Raw genomic sequence first — 12404 nt, forward strand, 5'->3', positions numbered from 1 at the left:
CATCAAATTGAACATGTATTGTTACATGATAAGTTGGGAGTTAGTAATTTAATTTTATCTATGTGATTTTATGTTTAAAAATATGATTAGGACTCATATTCGGTTAGAGGAGATTCAGATCTTCAAATTAAAACAAATTTGGTCCAAATCGGTCAAGAAATAAGTGAGATATTAATTAAAAACTAAAATGTTATGTTTAGCGCCTGTACAGCATCTTCCCTGGAAAGCACACATTCCGTAGGTCAAAAATAGGCCAAAAGAGATAAGAATTATTTTCCGCATTGTTTAAATATTAGGAAGTATAGTCGGCCTCTTTGTGTCTTGTAGTACATTCCATTGAAGGTCGCACCCGGTCCTGGGGTATTCCCCTGTTAGGCCTATAGGAACTATAGTCGGCCTCTTTGTGTCTCGTTGTAAATTCCATTGAAGGTTGCACCTGCTTCTGGGGTATTCCCCCATTATAGGAACTTAGACTCCCCGCTGAGTTTTTTTCTCTTTTTGTCTCGTGTATTCATGTTTTCATGAAACCCTACTATACGTATGACATATATCACTTGACTGTAAAACCCTATCTAAAAATAAGATTTTAGGCTTTCGATTTAGAGACAAGTGAAACGGGAAATGTAGAAAATAATCAGAAATAATACTTTAAACACTGGCTTCTTCCGTACTTTTGAACAATGTTTCTTGAATATAATATTCTATTGAAAATTAACAGTTTTTAGGCTTGAGTTTAGAGTCAAGTGTAACTGGTAATTTTTTTAAATATTTTAAATATTTAAATTTACTATATTATGGCTGATGTTGGTTGACACTAAAGTTCTATTATAACAGCGTGGGGTTAGACTTTGGATGCAGAGTCGAGTGTAACAGGATTTTGATTGATATTTTATGAGTTTTGTTAATAATATTAAGAGTATATGAAAAAGGAAGATTTAAATAGCTTGTTGCGTTGTTTCGGTATTCATTTAATCGATGATGGTATGTCCTATGGTTGGATATGTGTTCGAGCGGCGGCGCTGGTTTCGAATCCGTGGTTCCCTCCTCTTCAGGAGTCCTCACGGTCCAACCAAGAGGAGGACAGTGTAAACTCAACAGTCGAAGTGATCTGGCGCGTATTCATCGCTCCAAAAACAACACCGGTTAACAAGTGTTATTTTAAATAGAGTACGTTGGTTGGTTTTTTTTACCGCCACCCCCCTTTTCCTGTTTTAAGTGGTTCGATCTATCAACGGCTATCGTTTATACGTTTTATTTTTGGTCCATTGGCGTTACGTATTAGACAGACATCCATGAATATTTTCCAACGAAGGAGGACTAATAATTAGCTAGGTTTCGGGAGAAGTTGAAGTTACAAAACGTTGGACACGGACTTGATAGGCGTACAAAATTCACAGTGATCATGGGAAAAAAGAATAGCAAGTTAAAGCCCGAAACGGTGTCTAAGTTAACGGAGGAAACGTATTGTGAGTATTATAGTACGAGTTATTTTAAAGGCTAAAGGTCACTTCAATGGAAACAAGATATAATAATAATAATAGTAAACACTAGCTGTTTTCAAGAAATGATTGGGGTATTTTACGGATGTACCCTTAAATAAATTATAAATAATTGTTTTTCACTTTCCACTTTCTTAATTAAATTTAAGGGGTCGTCCATAAAATACTATAATCAATCTTAACTTGAAAACAGTGTCCCTTAATTCGAACAAAATGGAGAAAGAAGTTACAAATCGCCGAAAAGAACATCCCCCTTAATTTCTGACAGATCTTTCAGAGACATCCTGTAGAATTGTTTACATTACGTTATGCAAGGATAAAAATGGCGTGGTCGGTTTTTTAATTTAAACAATTTATATGAGTTTCTTAAGAACTTTGGTACGCTTTTGGCAAGGATTTAATCACATACGCAGCAACTACGATCTGTAAAAAATATTAGTTCTCCAATGGACTGTTTGTATCCGTATATACCTTGATTCAGTAGCGTGTAATGACCGGTCATCATCTCTTAGATACACTCCTAATCCGTTTCGGGGAATTATCAAGAGAGATTTGTTGGAGAGCTATAGTGTGGACGGAGTAAGTTGGATTTACCGAGATAGGCGCAGAGTGGTATTAGTTCTATATTGACTTAGAAGTTTATAAGCTGCTGTAGTGAATCAATTTCGGTTTAGAAATCTCTCTTTTATTTGCTTTCTTTTTATATACAGGGTGTTTCTGATAAGTCTGCATGCATAAATTAAGGGGGATGTTCTTTGGGAAATCAATTTTGAGTCAAAAATGTAATCTCAATTTTGTTTGCCACAAGGGACACTGTATATGCTACAAATGTATTTGCACTGACTGTAATATGAAAACAAATATTGATAAGGATGAAAATTAAAAGGGACAGTAAATAAGGCATCAACGGGAGGGTATAAATATTTTAAATACGTCAGAGGCTCGATCGTGACCGACGAGAGGCGTGGTTCAAAGAAACTTATAGTTCGTTTTATCTTGAAAACTAAATAGCCCTACAATCTCGCGAAAACCAGGGACTAGGTGTCCAGTCATACTCCAAACGGAGTCTTTGTATCTTGGTGTCACGTGGTGCCTGTGACGTATTTAATAAGTTTTAACCTTTAAAGGTACTTCTTAGTAAAACTCCGGATATTAATTTGTACTTTATGTTACGTACTTCTTTCGGATGTACAGATAGGTAAGCAGCTGGTGGTATATTGGGTTAAGGGTTATTTCGCGTGAATGATTTCCGTTATCTACTCGGAGAAAACCCATGCCTCGCTCGAGGACTGCTGGTCATCTTGGGCCAGCAGGGCCTTGAACCTTATGGCCCATGAAAAAGAGTATAGCCAGTCTTTTATGATTTCCCCAGGCCCAAAAACAAACCGAACTGGTTGCGTCCCTTCATCACGTTGGACGTTATATTTTACTATAGATTAAAAAATGTCCTCCTGCGCTTGAGGACTTTAGTCGACAAGTTCATGCTCAAAGCTTCTGAAGCTGCACTATATGTGTATCATTTTAGGGTTGAAGTGATGAAGCGACACGTAGAAAGTTAGTTTCGACGTCGTCAGTGAATAGAGATACGGTCAGGCAGCAACTGGTGTGCGTAGCCTGGTTCACACGATGCGTAGATAAATTTCCCTTGTTTTGCCTAGCTTGATTTCACGCGGGCTACCGTACGTGAGCTTAACTCTACTTCACGTGCAGTAAAATGGGTTCCAGAGTATGTATAGGGTCAGAATCATGACTGCATGAGAGGTCGCGAATGAAGTAACGATCAACTTTTCGTCCACTTTGATCATCCACCCGGTTCCCATCTACCTCGATAAGAACGTATAGAGCTATTTCAGAGGGGGTAATGGCTACGTCACCAATGCTATTTGCCCATAGAGAAACCCTCACAAAATGGCCGCCCTCTACACTCAAAGGCAGGCCCAATTTTCGTAGCAGACGAAATTTTTCCCCCACTGAAATAGCTCTATACATTTTTTAAACGCAGTAAATGAAAGATGTTTTACTTTTAAACGTACATTTATGCCTATGAAAGCGGACCTAACATCCTAATGTTTTCATAATATGAGTCATCGATTACGCGCTCATCACGTGAAGACACGCATCGACGCTAGGCGAGCCCCAAATTCACGCGTCTATTTACGCTACCAACGGGAAAACAAATTCGGAACCGTCACTCGCGTAGTCAAAAAACATGTCACATGACGCGTGTAGATGAGTTTAACTCCGCAAAACGACCATCAAGCGCAGCGAAACGCGTCGTGTGGAAAGGCCTTTATACTTCACAGATTCTCTTTTGTACGCTTTGCTCGAATCGATCCGCGTCCGGGCCCGTGCTTTACGCCTTTTACCAAAAATCCCTTGACAGAATATGTAACACAACTCTGAAATAGAATGTTTAACTATAAAATATGGCCTCCCTGCTCCGTCGATAGATAAGCCTATGCACTCCTCAACTCTGGAAAACATGAGATACATTAATATTGACAGGAATGTCTCGCTTACTTTGAGTCTGTCTACACTAATCAGGGTTAACCTCGGGTCAGGGAAAACCCTTTTTAAAAGTCAGGGAATTTTATTTTATCGGAGAAACTTACTTGGGTGGTTTATTTGCAACGTTGAATGTTAGTTATCCAGTGAATTTTTAAAACATAATTTCCAAATTAAATTAAACGTTGACTTGTTTATAAAAAAAAATAACAAGTTGGAAACTATAGCTTTTTGGGCTATGAAATTAATAGCCTTTGACCTGAAAAAGGTTATGGAAAATTACAGGACCCAATCAGGGAAAACCTGATAAGGTCATACAAAATTACAGGAAATAGTCAGGGAAAACCTGAAAAGGTCATGGAAATTTATAGGAAATACTCAGGGAAAACCTGAAAAGTCATGGAAAATTATAGGAAATAAGCAGGGAAAAGCTGATAAGGTCATGGAAAGTTATAGGAAATAAGCAGGAAAAAGCTGATAAGCTCATGGAAAATTACAGGAAAGAATCAGGGAAAGGCTGAAAAAGTCATGATTTTAGATATGAATCTGGGTGACGATGGTTAAATTGTAGCCCTAAGAACTATAATTGCTTCGTCCCTAATGAAATGAAGTGATAACAATTTCCCGCTCGAATTCCTTGGGGTCTGCTATGAGCGCGGTACGTTCTTAATTTGTGATAAACGGGGCGTGAGTGATCGAGTGCTTGGCGCTCGTTAAATATATCACGCGAGAGAGAGAGATAGACAGACACCGCCCCGTTCCATTGGTATACCCTAAACCTTCCATTATTAATACCCTCTTCTTATCGATCAATAACTTCCCAAGATTCCGAATAGTTTCTCCCTTTTAATATCCTGTTTTCAAGTTGACAAAACGCCCGGCTCTCTCTTTTTTTTAAAATATGACTCAAAGACCCCAATACACGAAGGAATTTATAGTACGACAGCGTCGTTCAAACAAGTTGTATCGTGGGTGCAGGGTATGTCAAGTCACAATGACGCGCGCCCATAGCTTTAAACAGTGTCGAATGACGATAAATGACATCATTTGACATGATATATTCGGAACTATCATTTTTCTGGCAGTTAATGATCCCAGCCCAGGACAGGAGCGATTTCAACCCTGGTCGATGCACCTACAATTTCCTCCCCAAATCCTCTCTGTCAATTAATTATTAGAATTTTTGTTTCAAGGGGGGGGGGGTTTAAATTTCGTTTCGAACACTTTCCACGTTCTCTTTGATATGACCGACATAAAGCGAGGTCTTTCACCAACGAAATCCGAAGCGCCTTAATTAATATTCAGTTGTCGTGAAAAATAGACGAGACATTTATACAAGCACGTTTATTATGCAGATAAGTAGCCTGTGGATAAACGTGCTTGTCGAAGAAGAATATTTTTGGTTAATAAGATATTCACATGGTTAATACCAGAAGTAAATAGTTCAACATGTTACATGGACAGACGAAAAGAAGATAGTCTTTCTTTGAAGTTTATTCATCAACGAGTTCCCGCCTGAAACTCGATTCTGATAAGGCGCGAAAAAACCCGTGGAACTCGACGCCTATACTCGAGTCCAGGTTGTTTTAACCCCAAGTATTAAGTATCAAAGGGTTTCCTTATCAATCTGGTATAAAATTAGAGTTATGACCTTCCAACGTAAGGTGTTAAGAAGGTCATGTTTTATTCTCTAATACGTCACAAAATTACACAGAAGGGAGTTTTACTATACTGCAATCAGCAAATTGAATAAGATGCATGGTCTTGTAGGCTTGCAGGGCTTCTTCTTCTATTTCTGTTCCGTTGAATTTCTTTGGATAAATTACCTATAAATACGCAATTTGTTTAGATACGAAAAAGCTTTTTCTGATCTAAAAATAAACTAGTTTACGATGATACGCTCGTATAACATTAACATTTGTTTAAAAAACGCTCTAAAAACCTGTATCGTAAATTCGTCAATACCAAAATGTTATTACGTCTTTTCACCTTTATGTGGACTTTCCGAGTGCATGAGGTCACTATGGCCGGATATAATATGTACTTTTCCCATGCATTTCCGTTCTTGGGAAGCCCTTCGGTCACTATAAATTATTCATCTAGCCATAAGTTCATAAGATATGTTCACCATAAGTTTGTCACTGGTAACTTAGAAACTGGAGCTTTTCATGAAGTGACGTATAGGCCATAGATTCGAGGTAAAGCGACGCCTGGTGAGGCGCTGTCAAAGGCTTAGTACAGAGCAAATAGGAAAATGGACTGCAAAATTACCCACCGAGTGTAGGACTTCAATTCTCGCTTTCGTCGTTCTCGAACTAGTTCGAGCTGTAAATCTAGCTTTACGAAGTATATGTAGCGTCATACTTATGGAACGTATCTTATAAACTTATGATCGAGCTAATATTGACTTAGAGACAAGTGATAATGGCATCGATCTCTTCGTTGAAGCTAGGATAAGCTATGAAATAAGACAGCACGGTTTTAAAGCCAGCGTAACGGTTGCCTAAGCCTAATTACAAATTTTAATCCAGATACTCCTAGAGTATGGATGAAGTAGAGAAAAGCTGTCTATAAATATTTAACTTGATTGCGATGTTGTGAACTCGGTCCTTTTTCAAAGCCTAGTATCATAAGTTCATAAGAGAGGCTCCATAAGTTTGTCTCTGGTTACAAACAGGAGCTTGTCATGAAATGATGTCTCGTAAACGGTGACTCGGACGTCAAAATTACGACAGAAAGAACATTATCCACCTTAATTTCTGACACTCCTTTCATAAACACACCCTGTATAAATTAAATATTGAACCTTTACATAAGCCTATAAATTTCGTTTTATTTTTTTCATCGCATCACAGCGCGAGAAAGCCTTTATATTATTTGATATTTTACAGCTTTTGAAAACACCCTTTGTGTTGGTTGTCAGGAAGGCTTTACTAAAGCCCTCCCTGCACACGAGAACAAGGCCAACAATTGCTCCAGGTCTCGAGCTCTCTCCCTCTCCATCTTCCCCGCGAGCGCGAGAGACTCCTCTTGAGCTTCTTCATCCCTTATATACGGAGTTTTATCTCTTTTCCGCAATCTCTTTAGTGAATTAAGGTACCCCCCGGGAACGGCCGTCGGCATTACGTTAGGGATTTGGTATAAAAAGGTTTGGCCCTTCTATAGACAAGAGGTGTACCTTCGTGAACCAATGAAAATAAGAAGGAATTAAAGGTGCTTAGGAGGAAACTATACTCGCCAATGAAAAACAACTGCTGCTATAAAAAATAATCCTCAATTTATTACATTTATGACCTGGATTAAGTTTCGGGCACAAGCAGTCGCGATCCATTGATTGACCTTATCAGCCTGCACCCAATTATGCATGGTCATTCGGAATTGACCATTTTATTTAATTAATTTTTTTTTATTACGTAGTTTCAGAAAAAGAAGTTAAAAACTGGTAAGTTTAAAAATAAATATCTCTGGAATTGATGCATTTACCAGATACTTCGTAGGTACAAAGGATTTTTGAAGGACTGTCCGAATGGTCAATTAACCGAGGAAGTAAGATGAAGTTATTGAAACTTGTTAAAGCATTCCTCGCGCGCGATGTCATATACCCTACTCGCTGTCAAACCTGTCTTCTCCGTTTTAATTTTTTTAATTAACACATCTCTGGTTTCATCCAGGGATTTTTACGAATATACAAGCAGTTTTTCCCCCAAGGAGATCCTTCCAAATTTGCCTCACTAGTTTTTAGGGTTTTCGATGAAAATAAGGTAAATTGGTCTTATCAGTTTCGGTGTAATGGTGCTTTCTTTTAATATCGATTCTTCGATTACCGAGTATCTAAAGTTTGTTAAAACCGATTATCGTATTTAAGCTTAGCAAACTTTTTAATAATTTATAGATTATTTATCGATAGTTTTCGAAAATTAATACAAATACTCGGTAATCGTTTCGATTAGTAGCAATAGAAAATCGATTATCGGTACGAGAACACGTATCGATACTCGATCAAGCTCCTCGATACATTAATTGCAATTAACACTCAGGACGGGGCGATTGAATTCGAAGAGTTCATCCGAGCCTTATCAGTCACTTCCAGGGGAAGTTTAGAAGAAAAGCTAGTTTGTAAGTTCACTCAATTTCTTATTAGTTAATTAATTAATTTAATTTCAATTAACCCATAAATTACGTATAGGGGCTTTTAAATTATACGACGTCGATAACGACGGTTATATAACGAGGGAAGAAATGTACAGCATTGTCGAAGCTATTTATCAAATGCTTGTAAGTACTCGCAATTGTTTTTAAATACTTCTAACTCATCTAAGCCAATCGTGAATTATTTCTTATCCGCAGGGAGAACTAGCCAAAGGTCAAGATGAGGATTCTCCCAGGCAAAGAGTCGATAGGATTTTTGAGCAGCTAGATAAAGTAAGTATTTTTGATATCTATGCGTTTCCATTGGGGAATATTCGGAGGTTTCTGTAAAATCTATGAGAAAAGCGGTGGGAAAACGTTTTGGCGGGTTTTAGGGGCACGTGCCGTTTCCATGACAACGGAGATGTAAACTCTGAGTCTAGCGTTTTGAAGAGAGTTCGTTGTATCTTTCATTTCGTCGATTGCTATTCAGGAGGGACTTAAAAGCCGTGAAAAGTTGACGTGTAAAGAGTGTTAGGCCATTTAGAAAAGGGGGAAAAAGAAAAAAACCCTTTCGAAAGCGAGAGCTTTTCAAAATATGCTAAATAGCTTACAATTTTCACTTTACATATATTCCCTTTCCGAAGTCCCTTAGTTGAAGTAAATCACTGGCCAACTTTTGTTAAGGAAAAATATTGTTCTTTCTGTTGTTAGAATCAAGACAACAAATTGTCATTAGAAGAATTTAAAGAAGGTTCGAAATACGATCCTAAAATTGTACAAGCTTTGACTTTACACGCACCTTAATCCCACGTGACAACAACATATCCTATTTATATCACGTGACACGATAAGCGGCTTTCGTCTCGAGAATGTCAATAAACATTCGTCGAGGATAATTAATAAATTACAATCAAACCCCGTTGTGTTTTCAAAACGGAACGATCAAAGTGCTCACCGACGCCATGGATGTTCTTAATTATAGATGTCTGGGGGATAAATTAATCTCCTCAGTCGGTGTAATTAACGAAATGTTCCTCCTAATTATTATTACACCTTAATTAGTATTCATACATAAAATTTCCAAGCTTTTTTTCCAAAACTAGGAAGGTTTTTTTGGAATCGTTTCGATTTAAATGTTAAGCCATGTTCATGGGTGTGAAAAGACCTCTTCTATCATTTTTAAAATTTTTGAGGTCACGAGAGGTCAGAGTTTAAACGATAAAGGTTAACACCTTGATATGGTAAGAAAGCTACAATCCTTCAAATATAACTTTTAAATCTTTAGTCTGATCATGTGTTGTAATAATTCGTTTGGATGTTTAATTGTTACGTAATTAACATTTTAAAAATTTTAAATTCGAGTTTGAATGTAATTTTTCACCCATTTTAAACTCATCTTGACGTTGAGTCCTTTATACCAAAGGTTTATAGATAAAAACCAAAAGTGTACTTCATTAACGCTTGTTCGCACCGCGTAATATGAGAAACCCGATTTACCTCTTAGACTAGTGTCGACCCCCTCTGCGTATGATTACCTTTACGAACGTCGCACAGTGAATATGAGTGAATAGGATCATAAAGTAGTTCAAAAGATGTTAGCTCAAAACGTTTGGATCGATTGGTTCGTGTAGAGGTTGAGAGGAGGGTCGTTTCCTTCTAAATTTACATGTTTTCTACAGCCAAAGGCTGGGAACTGTGAACGAAGTACACTTTTTGTTTTTAACTATGAGCTTTTGCTAATACGTATCACAAACCATTTGGCCTTTTAAAATATGCCTCTAAAAATATACTAGCATGAACTAATAAAGTTCATGGTACTAATAATTTTAAACCTGAACATTCAGACTTTTCTATGTATAATTAAAGGTAGAAATTAATTAAAATTAGTCAGGGAAATAAATGATTTTAGAAAGTAATTAGGGAAAATCTGGAAAGTCGGGAAATTTAGTTAAGGCAACAAAAAGATGGTAAAGAATGTTACAAGAAAAACCTTTTAAAGGCAACCCCTTATCCCAGCTGCACCGCACGTCGCCCATACCTACTATGGGCCCCTCAAAGCCAATGACGCGTAAATTCTTCGCTCCTGGTGGCCGTCTTAAGCTGAAATAAATAAAAATTCAAGTCCACCAAAAATTACAGCCTCCAAAATAAAACAATAAATGTCACTTTAAAATAAACCAAAGAAAAAAATTCTTAAATCAAAATTGACAGAGAGGCGACCACCAAACACGAGTACGACACGGACGCGGCGGCAAATGTTACTGTTCATATTTCTAAGTGTTTTTTATTACTTCTTATAAATTGGTATGGCATTTTTTCAATTGCCAGTACGGTTATTCCGATTGAATATATTGTATGTTATAAAAAACCTTAACGATAGGATACATTTTGTGTTCAGGTGCCAAGATGTCACTTATCATATAATTCACCCCCATAATAAGATCAATTTGGTCTAAAAGACGTCGTAGTAGGCCTATTTCTCATTCAACAGAATCTCTTTCCAAAAACAAAAACAAAATACGTAATTAACGTGATATATTTATTTAATATTATAAAAACCACACTATTATCATGTTATCATGTTTTTTGTATAAATATTTATTAATAATCAACGTACAAAAGTTTTTCAAAAATTAGTAAACGTATTTTTCTCAAAGATACAATTAAAAGTTTTCGTCTAAAAAAAAAAAAAAAGAATGAATGATATTATTTATTGCTTAGTTATTTTCAGTGCGAGGATGTTGCGCCGCAATTATCCATCATTTTTTTGGCAATATTGTGAGCGTAAGTTGCGTCTGGTCTTTTACTCGGGTCAGAGTTAATGCACATGTTAACGAGGTTGTTGAGCTAAAATTGAATTTGTGCTGCGTTGAGTTTATGAGCTTTGTTGGTCTTATCGCGCAAAATATTATATAATACCTCGGTAGAATATAGATCGGATGGTATTGGTGGGTAGCTACATTGTTCTATTTTACGGCATAAAGCGTACAGGTTGGTTTTGTCAGCGAAAAACGGGGATTGTAAAGCCGCCATCTTTAAATTTAAGAAGGTAAGCCTTGGCAAAAATTTGAACTTAAGCCTTGGTCAAAATATGGTACGATACCTCGTATAACAAACATCCCAATGACCATATATCGGATTTAAAATTATACCCATGTTGGTGAATTCTTTCGGGGGACATGTAATAAGGTGTACCAACTAATATTAATTAAAGACAATTAGGTTGTTAATTAAACTAAGCCTAATGAAGAATCTAACCAATTGAATGAGCCGCTGTGGTTTTACTGGAGAAAAATCTACCCAATCCAAGGTCTCCTAATTTAACTGTGCCATCAGTAGTTAAGAAAACGTTACTGGGTTTTATGTCTTAAATAATTAATTGCTTTAAATAATTATTATATTTATCAAATTAGGCTTAACGCCAACCTCTATGCATAATTCGTTTCAGATGCATATGTTCCAATGCACTGCAAATTTGTACAAAGTATCGCCAAATGGTATTTTCAGGTATCAAATTTCTTTTATCCTTAAAACTCTTTAAACCGAATACATTTAAATAAGTTTAAATTAAGTCTAATTAATACAAACCTTAATAATTGATAAAAGATCGCCACCATCCGCTAATTCTAATATAATATTTAATTCATTTTCTTCTATGAATGAAGATAAGTATTTTATAACATTAGGGTGATCCAATTGCTACAACACGTAATGATAATTATATTTAAGCAATTAAGTTAATTTTCATTAAGAAATACCTGCAGGAGATTAATTTCCATCATACAATCTAGTCTAGCTTTCGCGTCAGTCATTTCAAAAATCTATTTTTCAAATTTTAGTTTCGTCACTTCGGCCAAAGTTAATTGCAAAGTCTTAATAATTAACATTTAAAACGATTACCTGTACTTTCTTCAGAGCGACTATACTGTTGTCTAAAATGCATTTTGTTTTGTAAACAACACTAAATTGACCTTTTCCAATTCGTGATTCAATCTTAAAATTTTCCAACTTTGAATATTTGGTTCTACCGGGCGACATTTGACTTTCCCATTCAATTCCCGCGGTATATTTTTCCATCAATTCTACCTAGGCGCGGTTATATACCTGTTAAAAGCCCCAGAAATAAACTTAAAACACCTGTCTTAAAGTAGCAGACGACTATGGATGTTTTCTTTCCTACCATACGACCAACTTAACCTTAACCTGTACACACAGTCACACACAACTCTATTGAACCTAGTTGGCCTTACCTACCAGTCTGGGAAATAA

At 36.6% G+C, this 12404-nt stretch overlaps 2 protein-coding genes and 1 long non-coding RNA gene across 3 annotated transcripts; 1 reads left to right on the top strand and 2 right to left on the bottom strand.

Annotated features, from left to right (window-relative positions):
- Nucleotides 1–1161: 1161 nt before the first annotated feature.
- On the top strand, nt 1162–10269 carry LOC149650778 (frequenin-1-like). The gene is made up of 8 exons (XM_089847390.1): nt 1162–1466; nt 7422–7446; nt 7502–7550; nt 7676–7765; nt 8042–8120; nt 8191–8279; nt 8352–8426; nt 8847–10269. Exons 1-8 carry the CDS (start codon nt 1403–1405, stop codon nt 8937–8939), a joined length of 564 nt encoding a protein of 187 aa, XP_089703516.1. The 5' UTR covers nt 1162–1402; the 3' UTR covers nt 8940–10269.
- Nucleotides 2163–4718, bottom strand: LOC149650779 (uncharacterized). Its single transcript, XR_016370958.1, has 3 exons — nt 4112–4718; nt 3533–3898; nt 2163–3319 (listed from the first exon to the last, which is right to left on the bottom strand). It is a non-coding gene; the product is annotated as an uncharacterized LOC149650779 (long non-coding RNA).
- A 438-nt stretch (nt 10270–10707) lies between the features above and the next one.
- On the bottom strand, nt 10708–12336 carry LOC149650780 (serine/threonine-protein kinase Nek7-like). Its single transcript, XM_089847387.1, has 8 exons — nt 12036–12336; nt 11894–11956; nt 11724–11834; nt 11562–11670; nt 11394–11501; nt 11239–11333; nt 11055–11168; nt 10708–10982 (listed from the first exon to the last, which is right to left on the bottom strand). Exons 1-8 carry the CDS (start codon nt 12210–12212, stop codon nt 10863–10865), a joined length of 897 nt encoding a protein of 298 aa, XP_089703513.1. The 5' UTR covers nt 12213–12336; the 3' UTR covers nt 10708–10862.
- Nucleotides 12337–12404: the final 68 nt, after the last annotated feature.

This window comes from Phalangium opilio, unplaced genomic scaffold (assembly GCF_054372755.1).
Source record: "Phalangium opilio isolate 3A_F unplaced genomic scaffold, DU_Popi_V2 ptg000082l_1, whole genome shotgun sequence".
NCBI lineage: Eukaryota > Metazoa > Arthropoda > Arachnida > Opiliones > Phalangiidae > Phalangium > Phalangium opilio.

Excerpts from the sequence above, each read along its gene's own strand:
- LOC149650778 (XM_089847390.1), top strand. The coding sequence starts at position 1,403 with ATGGGAAAAAAGAATAGCAAGTTAAAGCCCGAAACGGTGTCTAAGTTA. Across the intron at positions 7,551-7,675 it reads ATGGTCAATTAACCGAGGAA|GGATTTTTACGAATATACAA; the intron begins GTAAGATGAAGT and ends GGTTTCATCCAG. Across the intron at positions 7,766-8,041 it reads GGGTTTTCGATGAAAATAAG|GACGGGGCGATTGAATTCGA; the intron begins GTAAATTGGTCT and ends ATTAACACTCAG.
- LOC149650780 (XM_089847387.1), bottom strand. The coding sequence starts at position 12,212 with ATGGAAAAATATACCGCGGGAATTGAATGGGAAAGTCAAATGTCGCCC. Across the intron at positions 11,502-11,561 it reads GAAACGAATTATGCATAGAG|ACATAAAACCCAGTAACGTT; the intron begins GTTGGCGTTAAG and ends TAATTATTTAAG. Across the intron at positions 10,983-11,054 it reads CCGATCTATATTCTACCGAG|CTCAACAACCTCGTTAACAT; the intron begins GTATTATATAAT and ends ATTCAATTTTAG.